Here is a 27047-nt window from a genome sequence, read left to right as displayed (position 1 = left end):
GTATCTAATACTAACCTTCTGAATAAGTCTACAATAGTTCAGACAGTCGATCCTAAGAAAGTTATGTTACCCAATGGTGACGTGTCTCTAGTCACACACAGAGGGAGAAAGTTCAATTTCCGACAAAACCACTATAACTAATGTATTTCATGTGCCTCAATTTAAGTACAATCTTCTTTCAGTTTCAAAAATGACTAAAGAACTTCAATGTATTGCAACATTCTTCCCTGACTTTTGTGTTTTCCAGGATCTCTTCACCGGGAAGGTGAGGGAGATTGGTAAAGAAGAAAGAGGATTGTACATACTATTAGCTCGACTGGCAAGGAATAGGCAAAATGATGTGTATGCTGCAAAGGGATTGACTACAAGTGAAGTAAGTCAGATCAATGTGGAGTTATGGCATCAGAGATTTGGACATGTGTCTGTTTTAGTTCTTAAGAAAATACTGCCTATTAGTGTACAGAATATCAGAGATAAAGTAGATAAATGCACAATTTATCCTTGTGCTAAACAAACTAGATTGCAGTTTCCTTCTAGTGATATCAGAAGTGTATGCTGTTTTGATTGGATTCATGTAGACCTATGGGGTCCTTATAGAGTAGCTACTTTTGATGGCAACAAGTACTTTCTAACAGTTGTAGATGATTACAGTAGAATGACATGGGTGTTTCTACTTAAACAGAAATCAGATGTATATCAGTGTTTACAATATTTCTTCAGCTTTGTCAAGACTCAATTTAATAAGGTGATCAAGATTATTAGAACAGACAATGACACAAAGTTTGTAAATTTTTTTTGTGAACAATTGTTCAAGAATCTTGGGATGATTCATCAAAGAACCTGTGCTTACACCCCTCAACAGAATGGGGTTGCAGAAAGAAAGCATAAACATATTTTAGAAGTAACAAGAGCTATAAGACTGCAAGCTCATATCCCTATTAGGTTCTAGGGTCACTGCATTCTGGCTGCAGTATATATAATTAACAGGTTACCTAGCTCAGTAATTGCAAATATATCTCCTTATGAAAGGCGACATAATAGAAAACCATCTCTAAGTCACTTAAGAGTGCTAGGCTGCCTGTGTTTTGCAAAAGTAATTCAGGAACAGGACAAGCTAATGTCTAGATCAAAAGTGTCTGTGCATATGGGATACTCAGAAGTTCACAAAGGCTATATATTATAAGATCTAGATAATAGATCCTTCTTCATCAACAGAGATGTAATATTCAAAGAAAACATCTTTCCATTTAGAAGAACAACTTCCACCCCACACCTGTGTTTATAGACACTACACCAACTGTAAGTTCATATATGGACAATTCAGAAATTCTTTTTGAGACTATCTCAGATCAGCAGACTAACACACAAACTAATGCAGACTACAGTAATGACAATACAGGTAGTCCATCTATAGCAGCTGATACTACAGCAGAAAGTTATAATCCTCAATCAGTTCATGATCTCCAAAACCACAGTATGACTGAGGGGGAGCCACAAGTACAACAAAACAATCAAAGTGTATCTACTAGAGCTCATACCAGAAATCAAGCCAACTCAGACCAACCTACAGTCAGGAAGTACAACAGAGATAAACAGCCACCAGTATGGTTGAAGGACTTTGTGTCCTTGAATATTCATCAAGAGGTACCTTATGCCTTAAATATGTACATAAGATATGATCATTTATCTCTTAAATATCAAGCTTTTACTGCTACCTTCTCATCAACTACTGAACCCACTACATACACTGAAGCAAGTAAAGATCCAAGATGGATACAAGCTATGGAAGAAGAAATAAAAGCACTAGAAGGTAATAGTACCTGGACATTAGTCACATTACCTGAGGGAAAGAAACCTATAGGATGCAAGTGGATATATAAAATTAAGTACAAGGCATCGGGAGAGATAGAGAGGTTTAAGGCTAGACTAGTAGCAAAAGGATATAGTCAACAAGAGGGTATTGACTATCAAGAAACTTTTTCACCAGTGGTGAAAATGGTAACTGTTAGAACCATATTAGCACTGGCAGCAGCCAAGCAATGGCATATACACCAAATGGATGTATACAATGTCTTTCTACATGGTGATCTACTTGATGAAATCTACATGGATTTACCACAAGGATTTAGAGGTCAGGGGGAGAAGAAAGTATGCAGACTCACTAAATCCTTGTATGGGCTAAAACAAGCCCCAAGGCAATGGAACTTAAAACTATCTTAAGCTCTTCTGAAATTACAGTTCAAACAAAGTCAATTTGATCATTCTTTATATATAAGAAAGACAGATGAAGGTATGGTTTTGGTGCTGATCTATGTTGATGATATGTTAGTTACAGGAAGCAATTTAAAGCTGATTCAAGACACTAAAACTTCCCTACAAAACATCTTCAAGATGAAGGATTTAGGAGAGTTAAGATATTTTTTGGGACTAGAGTTTGCTAGATCCAGTAAAGAGATCGTTATGCATCAGAGAAATTATGCTTTAGAACTTATAGCAGAAGTTGGACTAACTGCAGCTAAACCATCGACTACGCCAATTGATACCAATGTTAAGCTCACAACTAAACAGTATGATGAGCACACTTCAAAGAATGACAGATCAATTGAAGACTCTACACTAGATCAGACAACTTATCAAAGGTTAATAGGTAAACTCTTATACCTAACTGTTACTAGACCAGATATAGCTTATGGAGTTCAAACTCTAAGTCAATTCCTTCAGCAACCAAAGAAATCTCATATGGAAGGTGCCTTAAGAATTGTGAAATTTGTGAAAAACAATCCAGGACAAGGTATATTATTATCAAGTCAACATAGCAACACTGTCACAACATATTGTGATGCAGACTGGGCAGCTTGCCCAGTCACTAGGAGATCTGCTACAGGTTTTTTGCAAGGTGGGCAATTCTCTAGTATCTTGGAAGTCCAAAAAGCAAACTATTATATCAAGAAGTTCTGCAGAAGCAGAATACAGAAGCTTAGCTGCAACAGTAGCAGAGTTGACAAGGCTACTGGGAATGTTGAAAGAAATTGATGCAGAAGTTAAACTGCCAGTAGACATTTTCTCTGATAGCAAAGCAGCCATTCAAATTGTTGCCAACCCAGTCTATCATGAGAGAACCAAGCATATAGAGATCGACTGTAACTTCATAAGGGAAAAAATTCAACAAGGACTGGTCTGCACAAAGTATATACCTACCAATGATCAACCTACAGATTTGCTCACAAAAGGATTGAGTAAAGTACAGCATGCATATTTGAGTTCCAAGTTAGGTGTTTTGACATCTTTACACCACCTAACTTGAGGGAGAGTGTTAAATAATATAAGGGCAGATTAGTAATTGTTAAATAAGTTAGTTGTTAGGTTAGTAGTTAAATTAACTAAGTATAAAGGGGCCATCATAGTGTACTCAGAATACAACAATTTCTAATAATTCATTTTCATTCTCTCTCTCTGTCATCTCCGTACTCTTTCTTCTTCCTCAATTATCAACAACTGCGTCACAAGCTTACTGGTTCACTTCATGCAATAATCAAAAAGATCTATCGTTCTAAGAGAAGAGAAAAGTAAAATAGCAAAACCTGTAGCCGCACATTGTTAACATGCTCAATAACAAAATTGCAACTGTAAGAGGGAACAAATAAAAATTCTATACTTTTAAATAAGTCTATTCTACAAGTGTTTACAAAAGCTGCATCACCTGCATGCCAGCATGAAACTATAAGCATTACTCAGAGTCCAAATACTTTCTAAGTGGACTCCCAGTGCAACGCTCAACTAACTAGACTTAAGTTATCACGTAAATTGTGTGGTCTTTTATACCTTCATTCTAGTTTCATTTCATCAAACTTTGTGATACTTGTATTTCTGCCCTATATTAAATCGCGAGATTCTACTGCCAAAGCCTTCCAATACTACCGTCCTGACAGCCTCAACTCCTTGATCAAGTGCTGCATACACCTGCTCATGTACAACAAGAAAAACATGTAAACCATGATTGAACAACATGATCTCACATTTTTATTCTTGCTTAGGTTTAATTTTGTCTCATGGATAAGTAGGGAGAGTGGCAGACGTAATGAAGGAAGGGAGAAACCAACTGACAGTTCCTCGCAATTCTTCATATGCATACACAAAGGAAGAAAAATATTTAGCTATACCTAGCACCACCTTATTCTGATGTCTGTTTTACAAGAAGAGATGTACATTTTGCAGAACAAGTATCAAGAAGGAATATAAGGGGATCATGTATGATAATGAATTTTAACGGACTACTTGACTCATTCATTGGAATGCTTTTCAGGATGAAATAAGATAAATAGTCTTTGACAAGTATCAAGAAGCTAAATACCTGTTTCCGCTCTGTATCACTAAATTTCTGTAAAAGATATGCCTTCATGTCCATAGTTCCAGGTGGATTTCCAATACCTACATACATATAAGGAATAAATGCTTTTGAGCTTGGGATTTATAGAAGCTATTTATTTTTTTTGGGGGGAAAAGGTAACGTACACCTATATTAATAAATCTTCAGCACAAAGCTTGTGCTGGGAGCCAAAAGGGGTCATTACAAAAATACAAAAAATTATAATCCTTGCTCTTCTTAGAAGGAACTTTTATTAATATAAGAACATGCATTGTATTGGTAAATATGTCAGTATGGTTTCACAAGAAATGATTAGCACTCAGGACAAACCTATGCAAAATCGTGGAAATTCCCGGCGACCATCCAAATGCTCCATTACACTTTTCACCCTGCAAAATGAATAATCCATAAAACATGATTTTCTGTAACTGAATATGAGTTCCTGAAAAACTTAAGCATTAGACAGTATCAATCTGCTAATACTACACATAGTACAACATATCTTAAGCCAGTGATAGAGATTTGACTACGAAAAGTCAATACCCATTATGGTGGCCATGTCCTCCTTTAGGCTGAAGCCTCAGAACACCATTTGGTAAGCTCATCTCATCGTAAACCTACAAGGATGAGTAAGAAAATGTACTTTAAATGATGGAAATACATATTTTGATTCACACATATACACTGTGACATTCACCCTCAACTATCAAGTGGCAAAGAAAGTATTATCTTCTGCAACAATCTCATAATATTAGTTGCAGAAATCATACCAGAAGGATGTGGCGCAGTGGAACCTGATAATATGCAGCAAGCGGTCCGACCTAATAAGATACAAAAAATAAAGTAAGGTTGGATTAGGCCCATATTTACCAAAGAGGTATATAAGCCCCACCACACCCACCAGGAAAAAAAAAGCCACTCAATAGTCAAGAAACCAAAAGAAAAAAAACTACAAAGGACTACAAGGGAAAGAAGAAGAAAAGAACTGAAGGAAAAAATATTAAGCGACTTTCAGATGTCAAACTAAGTAACAACCAGAAAATTTATACCATAACACCTACAATATGACGTACCCTACACAAATCATAATGAACCATCAGCAACATTTATTTTGTGTTGTTGTCAGTTGGTCGCACTCCAGTCAGTTATATTAATATTTGTTATTTCCGAGTTTAGACCTTTGCTTGTCTGTAGTTGCGTTTTTTGTGTAGACCACCGTAGATATAGCTGTTGTGGTTTGTAATGGCAGAGTAGGGTCATGTCCTCGGGGTGGGCGGGGGGAGGGGCGGAGGGGCGGACACGGGTCATGTGGTGGGACGGGGGCCAGAGGGGGTAAAGGCTACAAGGGAGCTTGTAGGTTGAGGATTGGATCGTGGAATATAGGGGCACTGACGGGTAAGTTTATAGAGCTGGCGAAGATTCTCCAGAAGAGGAAGGTCAATATAGCTTGTGTTCAGGAGACCAGGTGGGTAGGATCGAAGGCGAGGAATGCGGACGGGTTTAAATTGCGGTACTCCGGACGCGTGAAGGCAAGAACGGAGATGGTATTTTGGTGGATAGGGAGCTCAAGGAGTCAGTGGTAGAGGTTAGGCGGGTGAATGACAGATTGATGGCAATTAAGGTAGTAGTTGGAGGGAGCAGGAGCACTCTGAATGTCGTTAGCGCTTACGCACGGCAAGCGGGCCTGGACGAGGAAGTTAAGAGGCGCTTGTGGGAGGGGTTGGATGAGGTGGTGGAATGACGTGGTCCAAGGTAAAGTGGAAGCAAAGAAAGTGGCGTACCTTTCGTTAGTGGAGAGCACCGACGAGGAGCAGAGGAGAGCGAACAGAGTAAGGTATAAGAAAGCTAGGAAGGAGGCGAAATTAGTGGTCACAGAGGCTAAGAATGTTGTGTTTGGTCGGTTGTACGAGGAATTGGGGGGTAAAGGTGGGGACAAGAAGTTATTTCGGCTGGCCAAGCGAGAGAGAGAGAAAGGCTCGTGACCTAGATCAAGTGAGGTGCATCAAAGACGAGGAAGGTAGAGTGTTGACGGAGGAATTCCAGATTAAGCATAAATGGCAGACGTACTTTCATAAACTTCTGAATGAAGAGGGGGGCGATAACATCGTGCTGGGAGAGTTGGGGCACTCCGAGAGTCTCTGAGACTTTAGGTACTGTAGGCGTATTAAGATGGAGGAGGTAGTGGGAGTTGTGTGTAAGATGAGTCGGGGCAAAGCGACCGGACCTGACGAGATTCCAGTAGAATTTTGGAGGTATGTGGGTAGAGCAGGCTTGGAGTGGCTGACTGAGCTGTTTAATGTTATTTTCAGGACGAAGAGAATGCCAGATGAGTGGAGATGTAGTATGATGATTCCGTTGTACAAGAACAAAGGTGATATCCATAATTGTTGTAACTATAGGGGCATCAAGTTGTTAAGTCATACCATGAAAGTTTGGGAGAGGGTGGTGGAAGGGAGGGTAAAGAAGGCGGTGCCTATTTCTGAAAACCAGTTCGGATTCATGCCGGGACGTTCTACTACGGAAGCTATCCACATTATCAGGAGGTTGGTGGATCAGTACATGGATAGGAAGAGGGATTTGCACGTGGTGTTTATTGACCTAGAGAAGGCATACGACAAGGTCCCTAGGGATGTTCTGCATCTAAATGCCTGGAGGTGAAAGGGGTGCCGGTAACTTACATTAGATTGATAAAGGATATGTACGATGGAACTAAGATTCGGGTCAGGACTGCGGGAGGTGACTCAGAGCTTTTTCCGGTGGTTATGGGGTTGCACCAAGGATCTGCGCTTAGCCCGTTCTTATTTTCCCTAGCGATGGACGCCCTAACACACCATACTCAAGGTGAGGTGCCATGGTGTATGTTATTCGCTGATGATATAGTTTTGATTGATGAGACGCGAGGCGGCGTAAATGAGAGACTGGAGGTTTGGAGGCAGGTCCTGGAGTCCAAAGGTTTCAAGTTGAGTAGACTAAAACGGAATATCTGGAGTGTAAGTTCAGCAACGTGACGGGGGAAGCGGACAGGGTAGTGAGACTCGACTCACAAGTCATCCCCAAGAAAGAAAGTTTCAATTACCTAGGGTCTATTATCCTGGGAGATGGGGAGATCGACGAGAATGTCACGCATCGTATTGGGGTGGGGTGGATAAAATGACGGTTAGTGTCTGGAGTCTTGTGTGACAAGAAGATGCCACTGAAACTTTAAGGTAAGTTCTACAAAGCGATGGTTAGACCGGCTATATTGTATGGGGTTGAGTGTTGGCCAGTGAAGAATTCACATATCCAGAAGATGAAAGTAGCCGAAATGAGGATGTTGAGATGGATGTGCGAGCATACTAAACTGGATAAGATAAGGAATGAAAATATTCGGAAGAGGGTGGGCGTTGCTCCCGCGGACGACAAGATGCGAGAAGCGAGGCTTAGGTGGTTCGGGCACGTGCGGAGGAGAACCATAGATGCCCCGGTTAGGAGGTGCGAGCGGTTGGCTTTGGCAGGTACGAGAAGAGGTAGAGGGCGGGCTAAGAAGTATTGGGACGAGGTGATCAGGCAGGACATGGTGCGACTTCAGAAGACATGGTTCTTGATAGAAACGTGTGGAGGTCGAGCATTAGGGTTGTAGGCTAAGGGGTAGTCGAGAGTTTTTCCCTCTTTGTACCGGGTAGTCTGATAGAGTTTTGTCTAGGTCTGTTAGCGGTCTATGTTGTGTTCACATTATTTTGTTGTTTTGCATAGTTTTGTGTTATTGCCCTTTCACTTATTTGTTGTCTCTTATGATGTTGTTATTACCTTTCTGGCTTCTTTTGTTGTTACAGACCTTTTCTTTTCTGATATTATTGTCTCTTCTGTTGAGCCGAGGGTCTCCCGGAAATAGCCTCTCTACCTTTCCGGGGTAGGGGTAAGGTCTGCGTACACTCTACCCTCCTCAGATCCCACTAATGTGATTTTACTGGGTATTGTTGTTGTTGTTGTACTCCAGTCAGTTATACATGTGAGACGAGACACAGCAAAAGAAATTGAAAAATCAAGAGAAAGCAGCACAGTTGCTCTAGAATCCCTGCCTTTGGGCTAGTTATGGAATAATATTTAGCAAGTGGAAGTATTGACAGAGCAGCTTTCTTTTTCATTCTAAGGCAATACTTCAACGCACCGACAAGTCTGACAAAGTTCAGTAAATTGAGAATTGCAAAATATGTCTGAATTCATAGTATATTCTACATCACTCCTGCATTTCCGCACAACATTTGCTAGCATGATAGAGGCTAAAAAATGTGAACTTTGGTCCAAAATCAGAAATGAGTATCCTTTCACAGGTCACCCTTAATGTGGCTACTCAAACAGTACATGTAAACTCAACTCTTATCCATGGATATCCTTTGTAGTTTATCCAGCGTTATGCATCAGATTAGGTCAAAAATATTCACAACCAATTACCCTATGCAGGTGTCAATACATTGCAGAGGGGAGCTGGCTAAGTGGAGATGAAGGTCCAACAAATCATCCATACAATAGAAATTAGATAGTTGATCAAAGAACCTGATATGTGTTTCAGCACTATTTAAGAGGTAGATGCACAAGTTTAAGGGACACCGTTTACTACAAGTAGAAGCTGATTTAAGAAGAGACATTGAGTCTAATAAGTAGACTTTCATGAAGAACCTGTATACGAGGCAGAGATAAGCCTAATTAAAAATTGAAGGTGACACAACCAATTACTTGTTATCATCTGTGACAATATAACTTAGCCACATCTTTGTCGTATTCTTATTCTAAGAAGGAAGGCTAAAAGTAACCTCTTGACACCGTGCAAATAAAGTAGCTGATATTAGCAAATGCCCATGTCAATTGGAACAGTAGAGAACGTATACGCTTAATCCATAGAGGAAAACTATTTGAATTGTCCAAATGCCCATTGAGTACTGAATGCTTTAATTTTTAAATAACTAATGGTTCTAAAAGTTTTGCAGACACATTAAATAACTAAACAACAATAGCTTCTGAATACATACCGATTCTCCACTGAAATTCATGTAGGCCTGAGGCTTTGCCAATACCACAGGTACCTCCCCTATAGAACCTGTACCGAACACAGAAATAAGTACCCATCAAAACTTGCAAATGGTAGGGGTAACACTTATTAAGACAACTAGAAGTAGAATAATCACCTATTCCTATTAAAGCCTTCGACTGTATTGTGTTTAATAAGATGCCTTCCTCTTGAGAAACTCGATCAATCATTTCAAAACCAACCTAATTGACAAAACCCCATAATACAAAAAAACAAGAAAAATGCATTCTTTAAAGAACAGAGTCAGTGAAAGAGCAAATTGAACTTTGAAAAAAAAAAAAAAAGGAACAGAGGCTTTGGGTATAAGTAAATTACATTGTGGCGAGTCCCATGATACTTGTTACCAGGATTTCCCAATCCAACAATTAACCAAGGAGTGTACTCAACCTTAACCCCATTAGGCTCTGGGAGTGAAGCTGAAACTCTAAGCCTTGTGGGAACTAAAGGCCTTTGATAACAAGGGATTCTTGAATATGATATACTGCAACTTTTTGGGACAGATACTGCTTGCAACATTGACCTGATAACATTGGGGGAAAAACGTACAATTAAAGGTAGTAGAATCGAAAATCAAAATCATAAGTTGGGGAAGATAAAAAAAACATATCAATTCTTAACATACCTCAGGTGGATTCTGAAGAAGAGGAATGAGGGGAAAGAGAAGTTGTTGTTCTTTCCAGAAAAAATCGATGAAAACGGGGGAAATAAAGGATTCGAGGCTGCTGAAGAAGAGACTGTGTTTACAGAGTGACGTTGCCCGCCACCACCATTTATGGTTCTTTTCTTTGGATAGAGCTGATATTTTACGGATATGATACGCATAATTATTAAACGTTACTTAAAAGCATATACTAGTTATAAAATAAATACAATAAAGTAAATATAATTATAGAGAAATACAATTACAGACAGAAACTGATATATTATTCAAACTTAAAATTTATGTACATAATAAACTGAATTCTCCTCTATTTATAGAAGAAAGAAAGTTGTTGTATAAGTTGTTATTTAAGTTGCTTGTAAGTTGCTTGTAAGCTGCTGTATAAGCTACTTGTAAACTGATGTGTAAGCTGCTACTCTAAGTTGTTGTGCCAAATATAGATAATCTTCTACCATGGGTAATATTAATCCATAACGGAGTATCGAAAGGATAAGCTTCTTCAGGAGGCTTGTTTCCAATAGAGTATTAAATAGATAAATATATTTTGCGGCGGAGTCTCATATGGATAAGCTTCTTCAGGAAGCTTATTTACAACGGAGTACTAAATGAACATCCATAATATAATATATTTATAACACTCCCCCTTGGATATTCATTAAAAGACAATGTGCCTCATTAAAACCTTATTAGGAAAAAATCTCGCGGGAAAAAAAATCCTAGTAAAGGAAAAAGAGTACACATATTTAGTAATACGCATTGCTAGCTGCCTCATTAAAAATCTTATAAGTAAAACCCTGTGGGAAAAAATCTTAGTAAGGAAAAAAGAGTACATCGCGTATTTTACTCCCCCTGATGAAAACCTTGTTTTAAATATTTAAATCCCCGCATTCCAATTTTGTATACCATCTTCTCAAAAGTTGATGTTGGTAAAGATTTAGTGAATAAATCTGTCGGATTGTCACTTGGATTGATTTGTTGCACATCAATATCACCATTTTTCTGAAGATCGTGTGTGTAGAATAATTTTGGTGAAATGTGCTTCATTCTATCTCCTTTTATAAATCCCCCCTTCAATTGGGCTATGCATGCAGCATTGTCTTCGTATAAAATTGTGGGTCTTTTCTCACATTCCAAATCACATTTTTCTCGAATAAAATGAATTATTGATATCAACCATACGCATTCCCTACTTGCTTCATGAATAGCTGTTATTTCAGCATGATTTGAAGAAGTAGTAACAATAGATTGCTTTGTGGAGCGTCATGATATGATAGTACCTCCACATGTAAAAACGTATCCGGTTTGAGATCTAGCTTTATGGGGATCAGATAAATAACTTGCATCTGCATAACCAACAAGATCTGCACTATCTTTGTTAGCATAAAAGAAACCCATATCAAGAGTTCCCTTTAAATATCGCAATATGTGTTTAATCTCGTTCCAATATCTCCGTGTATGAGAAGAACTATATCTTGCTAGTAAATTAACAGAAAATGCTATGTCAGGCCTTGTAGCATTAGCAAGATACATTAGTGCACCAACTGCACTAAGATAGGGTACTTCGGGATCAAGGAGTTCCTCATCCTCTTCTCGAGGTCGGAACAAATCTTTATTCACTTCAAGTGATCGAACAATCATTGGTGTACTCAATGGGTGCGCTTTGTCCACGTAAAAGCGTTTTAAGACCCTTTCTGTATAGGCAGATTGATGGATAAAGATCTCGTATGCTAAATGTTCAATTTACAAACCAAGACAAATTTTTTCTTTCCAAGATCTTTCATCTCAAATTCTTTCTTAAGATATTCAATTGCCTTTTGGAGCTCTTTTGAAGTTCCAACAAGATTTATGTTAGCAATATAAACAGCAAGTATAACAAATTCTGAAGTCATTTTCTTTATAAAAATACATGGACAAATAACATCATTTTTTGTAACCCTCTTTCAGCAAATATTCACTGAGGCGATTATACCACATGCGCCCAGATTGCTTTAAACCGTACAAAGATCTTTGTAATTTGATTGATACATTTCCCGAGATTTTGAATATGCTTCAGGCATTTTAAATCCTTCAGGGATTTTCATGTAAATTTCATTATCAAGTGACCCGTACAGATAAGCTGTAACCATATCCATTAGATGTATTTCAAGCCTTTCACGTAAGGCTAAACTGATGAGATATCGAAATGTTATGGCATCCATAACTGGTGAATATGTTTCTTCATAATCGACTCCAGGTCGTTGTGAGAATCCTTGTGCAACAAGGCGAGCCTTGTATCTTTCAACTTCATTTTTATCATTCCTTTTTCGCACAAAAACCCATTTATGACCAACTGGCTTTATATCAGCAGGTGTTTGGACTACTGATCCAAAGACCTATCTTTTAGCAAGTGACTTCAATTCTGATTGAATTGACTCTTGTTATTTTGGCCAATCAGATCTTTGTCGACATTCTTCGACAGATCGGGGTTCAAGATTCTCACTATCTTGCATAATGTTAAGTGCAACATTATATGCAAAAATATTATCCACCACTATTTCAGATCGATTTAAATTAATCTCATCACCAGTAGAACTTATTAAAAGTTCCTCACTCACTTGAGTCTCGGGTTCATTGATTTCTTCAGGAATCTCAGAACTAATCAGATTTTGGGTCTCTTTAGGAGATCCCTTCATAATATCATTTTGATCATTTGTCAATTTTCTTTTTCTAGGATTTCGATCCTTAGAACCCAAAGGTCTACCACGCTTCAGGCGTGTTTTAGGTTCACTAGCTCTCATGTTAGTAAATGGTCCTGCTGGGACATCAATTCGGATAGGCACATTCTCTGCAGGGATATGCGACTTAGTTATCCTTTTCAAATCAGTAAATGCGTCTGGCATTTGATTTGCTATATTCTGTAAATGGATGATCTTCTGGACCTCCTGATTACATATAGGGGTACGTGGATCAAAGTGAGATAATGATAAAACTTTTCACATAATTTCTCTTTTGATTTCCTTTTTCTCTCCCCCTAATTGTGGAAAATTTGTTTCATCAAATCGACAATCTGCAAATCGAGCAGTAAATAAATCTCCCATCAATGGTTCAAGATAGTGAATAATAGAGGGTAATTCAAACCCAATATATATTCCTAACCTTCTTTGGGGGCCCATCTTACTGCATTGTGGTGGTGTTACTGGCACATATACAACACATCCAAAAATTCGTAGATGGGCAATATTTGGTTCACGACCAAAAACTAATTGTGACGGAGAATATTTATTATAATGTGTTGTTCTAAGACGGATAAGTGATGTTGCGTGCAAGATAGCATGGCCCCAAACAATAGTGGGCAGTTTTGTTTTCATAAGTAGTGGTCTTGCTATCAATTGCAGTCGTTTAATAAATGACCCTGCAATGCCATTTTGAGTATGAACATAAGCTACAGGATATTCAACTTTTATCCCAACTGATAGACAATAATAATCAAAAGCTTGAGATGAGAATTTTTCAGCATTATCAAGGCGAATAGCCTTTATAGGATAATCTGGGAATTGTGCCTTTAATCGAATTATTTGGGCTAATAACTTTGCAAATGCCAGGTTGCGAGATGATAGTAGGCACACATGAGACCATCTTGATGATGCATCTATTAGGACCATAAAATATCTAAACAACTCACTTGGTGGGTGAATAGGTCCACATATATCCCCATGTATACGTTCTAAAAAGGCAGGGGACTCAATACCAACCTTCATTAGTGATGGTCTAGTGATCATTTTGCCTTGATAACAAGCATCACAAGAAAATTTATCATTTGTAAGAATCTTCAGGTTCTTTAATGGATACCCACTTGAATTTTCAGTAATTCGTCTCATCGTTATTGATCCGGAATGGCCCAAACGGCCATGTCAAAGCACAAAAGTATTTGAATCAGTAAACTTCTGGTTTACAATAGAGTGTGCTTCAACTGTACTAATCTTTGAATAGTATAAGCCAGAAGATAAAGTTAGTAACTTTTCTACAATGCATTTTCGGACAAAAATATTCTTTGTAATACAAAGATATTCCACGTTCATTTTATTTATTGTCTCAACATGATGCCCATTTCGGCGGATATCTATAAAACTCAACAAGTTTCTTCGGGACTTGGAGGAGAACAATGCATTATCGATAATAAGTTTTGTTCCCTTAGACAGAAATACAATAGCTCTTCCGGATCCTTCAATCAAACTTATATTACCAGAAATTGTTGAAACATTTGCTTTTTCCTTATGCAAATAAGAAAAGTATTTCTAATCTTTGAGTATGGCATGAGTTGTTCCACTATCAATTACACAAATATATTCATGATTGGTCTCTGATCCAAACACAATTTGAGGATTATCCATATTCTTCAAAATGACATAAACAAAATAAATATGATAGTAAACATCATTTTCAAATCATAACTTTTATTTATGTACAACAATTACATAACCATACTATCTACTACAAACAACAAAAATTAAAATATTTACATTTCTACAGATTCACTACCGATCACATGACTTGTTTCTCCTTCCGGGAGTGCAAAATAATCAGCTGCATCCAAATGCATGAAGTCTAAATTATCTTCAGAAATAAAATTTGCTTCAGCATTTTTCTCTGTCTTCTTCAGGGAGGCTTGATACAGCTCAACCAAGTGCTTTGGCGTACGACATGTACGTGACCAGTGCCATTTTCCTCCACATCTATAACATGCATTTTATGGCTTTGCTACTTACACGGCTTCATGCTTTTGTTCCTTCATTTTCCACTGCTGGTGGTGAGGAGGGTTCTTTGGTGCATTGTTATTACCTCGATTAGAGTTTCCTCCCCGACCACGTCCATGACCACGACTGGGGCCACGCCCTCCTCGACGCTTAGCTTGGTGGAAGTTCGTCTCATTCACTTCAGGGAATAGACAAGAACCAATAGGTCGGCTTTCATGGTTTTTCATTAATAGCCCATTATGTTGCTCGGCTACAAGAAGATGTGAGATAAGTTCAGAATACTTTTTGAATCCCATCTCTCAATATTGCTGCTGCAGGAGCATATTCGAGACATGAAAAGTGGTGAAAGTTTTCTCCAACATATCATGATCAGTAATATTATCACAACATAGTTTCAATTGGAAAATAATTCTGAACATAGTAGAATTATACTCACTGATAAATTTAAAATCTTGTAGCCTTAGATGAGTCCAATCATAACGTGCATGTGGAAGAACAACCATCTTTAGGTGGTCATATCTATCTTTCAAATTATTCCACAGTATGACTGGATCTTTAACAGTAAGATATTCCATTTCCAGGCACTCATCAAAGTGATGGCATAGGAATATCATTGCTTTGGCACGGTCTTGGTCTGATGCATGATTTTTATCTTTGATGGTGTCTGCCTGACCCATCGCATCAAGATGAATTTCGGCATCAAACACCCAAGACATGTAGCTTTTGTCCGATATATCCAGGGTTACAAACTCAAGTTTAGAAAGATTTGACATTATTTAGAAAAAGAAAGTTCGTACCTCTGATACTTTCAAAATATTTTCTCGAGATGGCAGAGTCTCGTGCTGATAACGTGTTATAAAATAAAGACAGTAAAGTAAAGACAAGTATAGAGAGAAACTGATATATTATTCAAACTTCAAACTTATGTACATAATGAACTGAATTCTCCTCTATTTATAGAAGAAAGGAAGTTGCTGTGTAAGCTGCTACTGCAAGCTGCTTGTAAGCTGATGTGTAAGCTGCTACTCTAAACTGTTGTACCAGATATAGATAATTTTCTATCATGTGTAATATTTATCCATAACGGAGTACCGAAAGGATGAGGCTTATTTTCAATAGAGTACTAAATAGATAAACATATTTACGGCAAAATCTCATATGGATAAGATTCTTCAGGAAACTTATTTATAACGAAATACTGAATGAAAATCAATAATATAATATATTTATAACAGTAATGTAGCAATACATTGAGCTGAATGAGAAGTCACTATATGGGTGGGCCGACCCATAAGCTGGACACGGGCCCACGACGGTCATATAAACGCCAGTTTTACTTCCAAATTTCACGTGTGATGAATCAGCAATGCCGAGAGAACAGAGCGCCGTCCACGTCATGTACTGCCCGCGACATCTCCAACGCTAACCGAAATCTAATCTGAAATCCAACTGCATTCTATCCATAACCCCCTCCTTCTACTTTCTTCTTTTTTATTTATTTTTAGTTTTAGTCCCCTTTTCCCTTATTTATTCCATATATATTATGGTTTAATGGTAGTGTTTTTATTTAAAGCGTCTACTATAATTTCTTATATATCTTAACGACATTTTAAATTTGCTAGCCATGTTAAATCAGGATTTATGTCTGAACTTTACACTAATTTTGTAAATATATAAATGCCTACCACTTTGCTGAATAAAAATAAAATCAAGGGAATAAATAAAAAGGAGAATAACAGAAAAAGGGGTGAATTACACCAACTTCGTTGTTAATAACTACGGTAAGCAAACAGAGGCCATTTTAATCGGACTTCCCAAAGCCACTATCGTCTCAATTACAAGTTTACAAATATAATTTTATCAGACGCACAAATGCTCCTGGAGACGAGTTCAACAAGCCAAATCTAGAAGCGGCTTTGATTTCACTTTCTATCATCAACTTCAACTCTTCACTCGGCATATTTCCACTGTATTTGATCCTAATTCCAGTTGTTTGCTTTTTCAATTATCAATCTCAAAGCCATTTCTCTTATTTGTCTTTCATACTGTCGGCTGTCGAGCTCTTTTAGATTATCTTTGCTTCAAATCTGGTTTGATTTCTGATTTGTCGTGCTTGAACTGGATAAAATTACTTGTTTAGTGCAGACGATGAAATGAACGTTGTTTGACTGATAATAATAGTGGAGTATGGGCGCCTGTGTATTGCTTTGTTTATTGCCGTTTATTTTGTTGACTTTTCCGTTATATCTACGTTTTCTCCGCAGGTAAACATAAAAGGCTCTCAAAATGCAAGCTTCAACTTTCACAGTCAAAGGCAACATAGGTTTTGGCCTTCAGAATCGTAGAAGTTTACAAGGCTCTGGTGACTTGAAAAGGAATACTTCATTAGCTTCTAGAAGCCTCCGGATGCCGGAGAGAAGTAGTTGCTTCGGAGTCGGTATGGAATCTGCTTCCATGGGGATCGAACTTACCCGTGCTAGGAAAACTGTTCAAAGTGTCTTTGGTTCATCCGCAAAGGCCAGATCACACCGTGTTCGAGCTTCTGGTACACGTCAGAAGTCTCCTTTTCTTATTTATTTACTGAATCAACATTATATCTTCGGTTGATTAATTGATTGTTGTTTGCGACCACGGCCTCAACTTTCTGCTCCATTTATGTGTGGAATTCTGGATGTCCTTGTGCGTGATGAAAATATGATATTTTGGTATCATTTTTAGATTATGCCCTTGTTCATTGACACGTAAGACTTATTGTGGTAGATTTTCTTCCTTAACGAGATTAGGGACACAATGATGGTCTAGTTAAACCTTGTCTCGGCATCTCATATGGACTGTAGGGATTAGCTCTATTGGATTGAATTCTGAGGCAGTTTGTTGCTGTCTTCACTTACAGATCATTTGTGCAACTGCTCCACATTGGCTCAGTTTCTGCTTATACCTGCGAAGGAGCTCTAAATTATGCTATGTTGCAAACATAAGGTGGAAAGAACTGTGCACTCTAGTTCCTTTTTGCCTTCTCTAACAGTATATCACCGCATTTCTGATTTGGTGAAGGGACAAGGATGGGCGACTAAAACTGGGTAATAATTGGGCCTGCAGTTGCTATGGTGCTGTACTACTGGTATGGTGGTAGGGGTAGTTGTAATTTGGTGAGAATGGTCAACTTTAGCAATTGGTGGGTAGTCCTAACTGGTTGCATGCAGTGGCGGAGCCACATGCTCCAAAGGGGTGTCCTTTCACCGGAAAATTACACTGTATAACTCGGTAATATTTTTTTAAAAATATTATATATACTATATAATGACACCCCTTAACTTTTTGGTGAGTTTATTTCTTTATATTTTGACTCCCCTTAATGAAAATCCTGGCTCCGCCACTGGTTGCATGCACAGGTTATGAGTAGGAGATGTCATATCCGGTGGATGGTTATAATGCAGGGAAGATAGTTAAAGAACATTAAGTTTTCTCATCCGGGATGGGAACCGAGTGAAAAGTCTTTCTTTTCTCTCTTATCTTTTTCTTAGTTTTGGATCTCATTTCCTGAAACAACCAGAACATGTAGGTTTAGTAAACTTAACTTCACTTTTCCACCTGAGCTATCTGTTCGAAGTAGGTTGTGTTTAGGTTTCATTTTGGAAAAAGGAATATTTCTCATTGTTTTGCCATGTGAATTAAGCATCAGCAGAGTATGTTGTACTAAGAATTTTATTGGAATAATAAGCTGCAACCCGACTGCCTCTCTTTGAATGGGAACAAAATAAAGGTCCTGCATGGTGCCATGAAACTTGCTAACAATCATGTCTATTGGTGCGTGGCAGGAGGAGATATTGAGGATGCAGCACCTCTCAAAGTTCAAGGGCAATCATCTGGATCAGTACTGCCCTATGTGGGTGTAGCTTGTCTGGGAGCAATTTTATTTGGGTATCACCTAGGGTATGACATTATACTGATTGAACTTTGAAGAGCATTCGTTTACTGTTATTTTGCCTTACATATGTTATCATAGTTGCCGCTCCATTAAGGTAAGGGTGTCCCCAGGTTTGGCTTGTTTTACACACCAGTTGGAAGTAGACTGTGAATGCTGGTTTGGACCCACACCATAACCAAAGAAAATGTAATCACAATATTTTCTTAGTTGGTCTTGGTTGCCACTTCAGCCGTTTGATTGTATAAGCAAAAAATATGTGTATTCTCGTGAGCGGAACTCAAAGTTTTGTTCGTAGTTTGCATTCCCTATCAACTTTTCGAATTTTCTTCTCGCCTCATATAATTAAAACTTATGAATTTCAAGGTATAACTTTAAGTTTTATGTTATACAAATAACAAATGGGGCCCAAAAAGGGAGGCAAACAACTTTCTGAACTTTAAATAGATCCCGATACCTTCTCGATAACAACTCATCCAAAAGATGGGAAGTTGAATGATAAAAGTTTCTTTTTAATAAACTTGACATAATTCTTGGAGAACCCACAGAAAGGGGAATGGGACAGTTCTAATGGGATAGGGGAGTGTTTCTACCGCCATGCTTAGAAATTCTAAAAATAGATGAATTGGTTCAGTTCTGGTTGGCTGTCTGCTCTATCTTTGAGTTAGACTGGACCAAGCATATTTAGTTCAGGCATTTTCCAAGCCGACAAAGCATTTTTAGTTCATGTATATTCTAAGCCTGGCAGTTTATACTTGTAACCTCTGTTTCTGTTGTGCTATTTAGTGATAACTGTCATTTTTCTGGTTCAGGGTGGTGAATGGTGCCCTTGAATACCTAGCTAAGGATCTTGGGATCGTCGAGAACACTGTTATACAAGGCAAGTTTTAATTGAATGGTTTTTCTTATGTGAAATATAGCTTCAATGGACTACTATCCTATTTTACTGGTTCCCGAGCTGCTGGAAAGGGTCAGTTCCTTTATGAAGCCTTTCTGTCACTGAGTTAATATTTTGGCTGTGTTAGGGCAAAATTTAATTTGGCAAGCCTTGTTCAGATATAGGAGTACCAAATTTTTATTTGATTGCTTTGATTAGGATGGATTGTTAGCACAGTTCTTGCTGGCGCCACTGTTGGTTCATTTACTGGGGGAGCTCTGGCTGATAAATTTGGCCGAACAAAGACATTTGTATTGGATGCGATTCCACTTGCAGTTGGTGCGTTTCTATGGTATGTACCTTAATAGTTAAAGCTACAATGTCTGATCATTACCATTGACACAAGTATCTGATATGATGTCAAAACTTCCAGTACCACTGCCCAGAGTGTGCAGGCTATGATCATTGGTCGCTTACTTACTGGAATTGGCATTGGCATCTCATCTGCTATTGTGCCACTTTACATATCTGAGGTGTATATCTTACTCAAATTTACACCTTTTTGACACTATTTCAATGGTTTTACTTTTTTTCCTAGCATCCTGACAAACTTTTGGTGCTTAGATTTCACCTACAGAAATTCGCGGCACACTCGGAACTGTCAATCAGCTATTCATTTGCATTGGAATCCTTGCTGCACTAGTGGCTGGATTGCCTCTGTCTGGAAATCCTTTGTGGTAATTTCTCATTACTTATGTTCACAGCAGAAAACAATTTAGTTACTTTAACTTTTAAATGATTGGTACATGAAGTCATCCATAGGCCTTCCAAAAGATTTTGACAGAAGAAAATTCCAACAAGATTAGACAAGAGTGGGTTGCTCTAGTGGTAAGCACCCTCCACTTCCAACCAAGAGGTTGTGAGTTCGAGTCACCCCAAGAGCAAGGTGGGGAGTTCTTGGAGGGAGGGAGCCGAGGGTCTATCGGAAACAGCCTCTCTACCCCAGGGTAGGGGTAAGGTCTGCGTACACATTACCCTCCCCAGACCCCACTAGTGGGATTATACTGAGTTGTTGTTGTTGAAAATTCCAACAAGATGGCATGAATGATTCTATCTGGACTGATTAGTCCAGAACCAATAGGCGTCTAATATAATTCTAGACAAGTTTGAGATCAAAGTTGGGGTAGTTGGCAGAATTTATCACTTTGGTGCCTCATTCTCTAGTCTGCTTATGTATCTTCTGTTATTTTTAACCTTTATGTATTTTTCATTCTTTATAGTCATGCGTCTTCTATTGATAATATTACAACTTAAATACATATTAATTTTAGTTCAGTTACTACTGTATTTCTATTCTTACTGGCAGGCTTCTAAGTTTTTAAAATTAATTTAGTACTTATGCAATTTATTATCTATTTTTTTCCCAAATACTTCAAAACTTTGTAAGTCTTGCATTGATTTTATGATCTTTTTATCAGGGAATTTCTTTGTGCCTTGTTTTTGGTTTTCCTTGAGAAAGAATTTGAAGTAAAACGATTACTTCTAATCAGCAATGGTTCTAATTGCTATTAGCAGTGCCATACTCCAGCTTTTGGTGCTAAAGCAGATAGCAATACTCTGTTTCTGTAGTTTTGACATGCAATGATCTTTTTGGAATGTCCCAGATGCCAAAAATGTTCATGCTTAGGAAATATTTTCTCTAAGCAACCATTTTGGATGTTATTGGAAGCACCAAAATCAAGTTGTGTACCTCCAAATTTTAACTTTTCTAATTGAAGCCAGAGCAAGCAGGCCCCCACAGGATTACCTGTTAATGTTATTTATTTACTTATTTACTTATTTCAGGGCCTTACTGGATATTCTACTTCCATATATCTCTCCTCAGCCAGTTGAATGACTGACTATTTCTTATTGGCGTTTCTAACTGATATCTTTTGCATCTACCTTGTTTACAAATGAATAAGGTTCTACAACTAGTAGTTGCCAGACCTCAGAAACTCTAACGAGCATGGATTTGTCTAACCTTTGCAGTTCTCGCGTTAATGATTAAATTTTTGGGTTAATGTTAAATCCATTAAGTTACTTGTCTCCCAATTCATGTCAGGTGGAGAACAATGTTTGGTATAGCACTTATTCCATCTGTTTTACTTGCGTTAGGAATGGCTTTTTCTCCAGAAAGTCCTCGGTGGCTCTTTCAGGTTTTCTCATGTGATCTTTCTTTCTAGCTTGAAATCTTCGTTATGGATTTTCTTTCTACTGCCAAAATCTATGTCGGAGACTTATAATTAAACTATTCACTTTTCTTTGGCAGCAAGGAAGAATTTCTGAAGCTGAGACATCTATTAAAAGGCTATATGGTAAAGAAAGAGTTGCTGAGGTTATGGGTGATTTGGAAGCTTCTGCGCAGGGTTCTTCAGAACCGGATGCTGGGTGGCTTGATCTTTTTAGTAGCCGTTATTGGAAAGGTATATCTTTGATCGATAAGTATTGGAGATAATGTTGATGATACGTGACTGTTTAGGCGTGTGAACCTCAGTTCTTTATATCCTTAGGTCTAATAGTTTCCTGTCATATTGTTTAAGAACGTACTTAAATTTCTGTACATGCTGTCATATTGTTAACATTCGGCTTTTGGCTATTATCATGCGCCACCATTGTCAGGAACTTTCAAACAGTGGTGTGTAGTTCTGTTCTGCTGCAATAAAGAAAAACGTCTCTCAGTTATTTTTCTTAAGTTCCAAACCTTAATTATCACTGAAGCATAGGTTTTAGTCTGGCATGTATCTCCTTTTCTTTTCTTCTTGTTATTCCTTAATCAACTTTGCCTATTTTGTTTTTTTGGGGAGGGAGGGGCGGTGTTTGGGTCTAAATATGTAGAATAATGTACCTTAAATTCTGTTGTCTTCCTCAATTCGTGACCTTCATAATCTTCTTGGTTGGAAAAGAACTGTTACTGACAACTTAATTATTCTCCAGACAATAAAAGCCTGAGTTTATGCTTGTGCGCACACAGTTCTCCACCTGAGTTTGTTCTTAATGTGATATTATCAGTCTATGGTCACTCGTTCCATAGTTCCAAACGTATTTGATATTTTGAGCTCCTGATTTTTCTGTGCTATAATTGTACAACCAAAATGAGACAATTGTACCACCAAAATGGTCTAATTGTTGTCGTCATTGCAGTTGTTAGCATTGGTGCAGCTTTGTTCTTGTTCCAGCAGTTCGCTGGGATAAATGCTGTGGTCTATTATTCCACTGCAGTGTTCCGAAGTGCTGGAATTTCATCTGATGTAGCAGCCAGTGCTCTGGTTGGAGCAGCCAACGTCTTTGGTTAGTCTTCTCCTCAAGAGTTCCGAGAACATCTGTTACTAAGTATAGAATATATTTTTCTAATTAGGTATATATTCATCCAGGGACAATGGTGGCATCCTCTTTGATGGACAAACAAGGAAGAAAGAGTCTCTTGCTCATAAGCTTTACTGGAATGGTATGTCACTTTGAGTCCTTGATGGAGTTTATATGTGAAAAATAAAATACAACTTACTTGGAGCTGAACTGCATTAATCCTTTGAGGAGTGATATTTTTACTTTTAGTTGATTATTACATGTAATCAATTTAAAGATTTTGGTAGCATTTGGATGGGCACACGCGCGCGCGCGCACACACACATATACACACATGAAAAAACAGAAAAATCTTCATCGAAACAGAACATTCAAAATCTTTGTTTGTTGAAGGACCTTGTATTTCCAGAAATTCTAACTATCTCTAGCACTAGCAACGTTATACCCTGTCATAGTGTGATGCAATTCATGTACGTAGTAGAGACAATGACGAATCTTATCGTTTGAATTTAAGTGATAAATAAACCATTTTTTTAATCATTTTCTGTTATTGTTTATGGTTTGTAAGAACCTACAGAAATGTAAAACTCAGTTTATATATTCATGATCAAAATTGATATTCTTGGTTAAAAACCTTATATCCTTGCTTAGAGGGATATCTAGACCACTTTGCTTGGGCCTGTTTGGAAATAACTGTTTTGATTTGGAAAAAAACATCCATTGTTTTTGTTTCCCATAAAACCATAAATTGCTAAGTTGGTGTTTTGAGAAAATAATTCTTACAGCACACGACCAGTTCTTCCAAAACCAAATGCAAAATCCTAACACAAACATTTTTTTCTTTAGAAGGAGACCAAAACTATACAGAACCAAACCGTTTTCTAATCCAAACGTCAAAAGTCATGGCATTTGACTTCTCTTTGTGAGTCTTAGACTTCTAAGATGCTAATGTGAAAACTTGGAATCATATCCTTGTGAATCTTAGACTTCTAAGATGATAATGTGAAACATAGAATCATAACCATAACAGAGAATTTCACAGACCTTAACCTACCTCGTAGTTTAAGGTTTTACAGTAGCCTCCCTTATTTCGGTTTTTCTGTAACAAGATTGATTTAAATGATAGAATATTTCTATTATTCCAAAGATGTCCTTGTGTACCCTTGACTGAAAATGGAGAAACGTGTAATTCTCCCAATTAATAGACAAACTGTAAGTATATGAACCTACAAAATAGGTTGTGGGTGTGGAAGTTCGCACCCTGCAGATTTCTTCGCTTCATTGAAGCGAGATGGAAAACCATTAGAAGCTAAGGTCCAGAGATTATATACCTTCAGATTTGAATCTTCATTTTTTCTCCACTCTATTATACTTAATTTTACCCCAAAGTTTAGGATAATATCAACTAAAAAAAAAGGGCAACCCGGTGCACAAAGTATCCCGCATTCACGCAGGGTCCGGGGAAGGGACGCACCTCTAGGATAATACCAACTGATAATTGGTTCGACGCCTGCATATTTCTATGAATGTCATGGCCATTTCACGTCTTAGTGGAAGCCTCATCGTTGGTTGTGAACAAACTTCGAGCAGTCCATTAATGAAATGAGGAAATGAGTTCAATGTGATATGATTAAAGAAGTGATAAGCATCGTATATTTTTCTTTTTCCTTTTTTTCTTTTTTGGCTCTCTTAATTCTTATTTAAAATTTCTTGTTGAGTTTGTTTTTTTATCTATATTTATTTTTTAGCACACATATAGTACTATTTTTCCAATATAGATAGCATAAATGATTTTTGTTTAAAATTGAATAGAGCTTTGTATTACAAATATAGCACCTAATAATTAAGGTAAAAATGGGTCAAGTTCGGGATGTATAACAAATTATTATTTGAATTCAATATCGTTATGAATAAGGAAGTGAACGTAATATCTCAACCCATGATTAATGTAAGTATTAGAAATGTAACCTAGATGGATTTGTGAAAATTTTCCAATCAATAACTAATATCCGAGAAGGGTACTTTTATGAAAAATATAAAAAACTTATCATTTCAACAAGTTTTGTTATGAAAAAATCAAAATAAGGAGTGAGTACAATATTCCAAATCACAAGGAAAGTTAGTCTTATATAGGTAAACTTGAGGTCTTTGAAATATTCCATAACTATAAGCATCCCGCAGAGAAAATTCCAACATGAAGCTCTATGGGATAGCTTGCCTAAGACTTGCACGGTCTTATCCTAATCAATCCTTGGCAGTTGAACTCATTCTTTTTGCATCTAGTCGTCAATGCTAAGATGGTTCTTTAGCTGTAACCCATGCATGCATATGCTGAGGCCTGAGGGACATGACACTTTTATCCTCCTGATTTATGGCTTGTTTCTGATTTATTCTGTTTTAGCTTTATCTTGTTCTATCCATCTTATTCTGATTCTCATCATATTCTCCTTTCACAGGCTGCATCAATGATGTTGCTTTCCTTGTCCTTCACTTGGAAGGTCCTGACACCATATTCTGGCACACTAGCTGTTCTTGGTACTGTCCTGTAAGTATCATGTGCTTCCCTGCTGTTAGATCATTACTTCTTCTTTTTTCCACCGGAGCAATTTCTTCTGTTTTTTGGCCATTTTTGTTCCTTTGTCAATGCAATTTTTATTTTTATTTTTTAAAAAAGGAATGCAAATGAAATGTATATATATTTCCTGTTACCTTTTTTTCTGCAGCTACGTGTTGTCCTTCTCACTTGGTGCTGGTCCTGTTCCTGCTCTTCTACTTCCTGAGATATTTGCCTCCAGAATTAGGGCAAAAGCGGTGGCTTTGTCTTTGGGGATGCATTGGGTGAGTCTTCTTTTTTCTTTTTTTTGACGAACAAAAGGTTATAACTGCTATAAACATCATTTATGGTGTTCCGTGATTATGCTGGAAGCAAACTTTTATGCCAAAGTCCTAACATCACAATAAGCTGAAATGTGTGCTGACAGAAGTACACTCAAATGTCTTCTGAGCATATTTCTCAATGCCACGCCTCTCGGGTAATATAACATGCCAGGGTGCTAAGGAGAATGTGTATTTTATTGAAAAACCAAACTCAGTAGTCCCTTGGCTCTCTGATTTTTAGTGTTATTGTTTACTTCTTTCGTTTAAGAAGTATCTTTTGCTTTTGATTGTTATTTTCCCAGCATGAGCTGTAGGAAGATAAATATGAAAAAGTAGGAATTAATTGTGGTGGTATTTGCAGCATTGTCAGATTAATCGAAGGTTCATTCACTCCATGTTTACTTATTATCTCTAACAGCTAACTCGTCTTTCTCCTTGAACAGATATCAAACTTCTTTATTGGTCTGTACTTCTTGAGCGTTGTAACTAAATTTGGGATCAGTACGGTGTACCTGGGATTTGCATCAGTTTGTCTTCTTGCTGTTATGTATATAGCCAGTAATGTCGTGGAGACAAAGGGGCGGTCACTGGAGGATATAGAGCGTGAGTTAAGCCCAGCAATATGAGTGGTACCATATGAACAGCTGAGTAATTTCAGCTTCCGCCATCCAGTGGTCTGGATTTTGAAGAGATACTCCCAGTGGAAGTCCGTTGCTGAGACTGGATTTTGTATCACTTACCCTTTTAGACGTCTGTTTGATTTTCTTGGTACTTCGGCATCACGAATGGTGTGACATTGTAACAAACATGCAACTGATATGAAAGATTATCCACGTATAAATGAGTATTTCAGAATCCATCTCAAGACTTTTTCGGCGTTAATATTTGTGTATCAGTGAAGCTTAGGTACGCAAGATGATAATAGATACTATAAATGATTATCTTCAGATGCCAAAATGCAAGTTGCTTGATAGTTTTATTCCAAAATGATTAGTCTCCAAATCCATCTCCAAACGTTTTCTCAGCCTTTGATTATTTACTACTTCAGTGAAGCTTCGATCTGTTAAAAATGAGGTGTCATCTGACATTCACTGCCTACCTGAAATAGGTTATTTTGACCAGAGGGACGACAATATTATACTGGACTCAACTGTGTTCAAACCTTTCTGCCCGCAGCTGAAATCAGTAATTCTTAGGC

General features: G+C 37.7%; 2 protein-coding genes across 2 annotated transcripts; one reads left to right on the top strand and one right to left on the bottom strand.

The window, feature by feature from the left end:
* Positions 1-3634: 3634 nt before the first annotated feature.
* LOC107762066 (chloroplastic group IIB intron splicing facilitator CRS2-B, chloroplastic) lies at positions 3635-10289 on the bottom strand. Its single transcript, XM_016580383.2, has 9 exons — positions 10054-10289; positions 9747-9951; positions 9529-9613; positions 9373-9440; positions 5137-5187; positions 4910-4983; positions 4697-4755; positions 4352-4428; positions 3635-3960 (listed from the first exon to the last, which is right to left on the bottom strand). The coding sequence occupies exons 1-9, from the start codon at positions 10251-10253 to the stop codon at positions 3844-3846; spliced, it is 936 nt and encodes a 311-aa protein (XP_016435869.2). The 5' UTR covers positions 10254-10289; the 3' UTR covers positions 3635-3843.
* A 5888-nt stretch (positions 10290-16177) lies between these two features.
* LOC107762067 (plastidic glucose transporter 4) lies at positions 16178-26708 on the top strand. The gene is made up of 14 exons (XM_016580384.2): positions 16178-16794; positions 17090-17370; positions 18644-18758; positions 19563-19630; positions 19847-19979; positions 20061-20160; positions 20252-20364; positions 21732-21825; positions 21939-22092; positions 22811-22957; positions 23041-23114; positions 25429-25517; positions 25696-25810; positions 26293-26708. Exons 2-14 carry the CDS (start codon positions 17112-17114, stop codon positions 26473-26475), a joined length of 1644 nt encoding a protein of 547 aa, XP_016435870.1. The 5' UTR covers positions 16178-16794; positions 17090-17111; the 3' UTR covers positions 26476-26708.
* Positions 26709-27047: the final 339 nt, after the last annotated feature.

The sequence above is a fragment of the Nicotiana tabacum genome, chromosome 17, assembly GCF_000715075.1.
Source record: "Nicotiana tabacum cultivar K326 chromosome 17, ASM71507v2, whole genome shotgun sequence".
In the NCBI taxonomy this organism is placed as follows: Eukaryota; Viridiplantae; Streptophyta; class Magnoliopsida; order Solanales; family Solanaceae; genus Nicotiana; species Nicotiana tabacum.
Note: the sequence above shows the minus strand (reverse complement) of the source record. Positions and strands in the feature narration are given on the sequence as shown.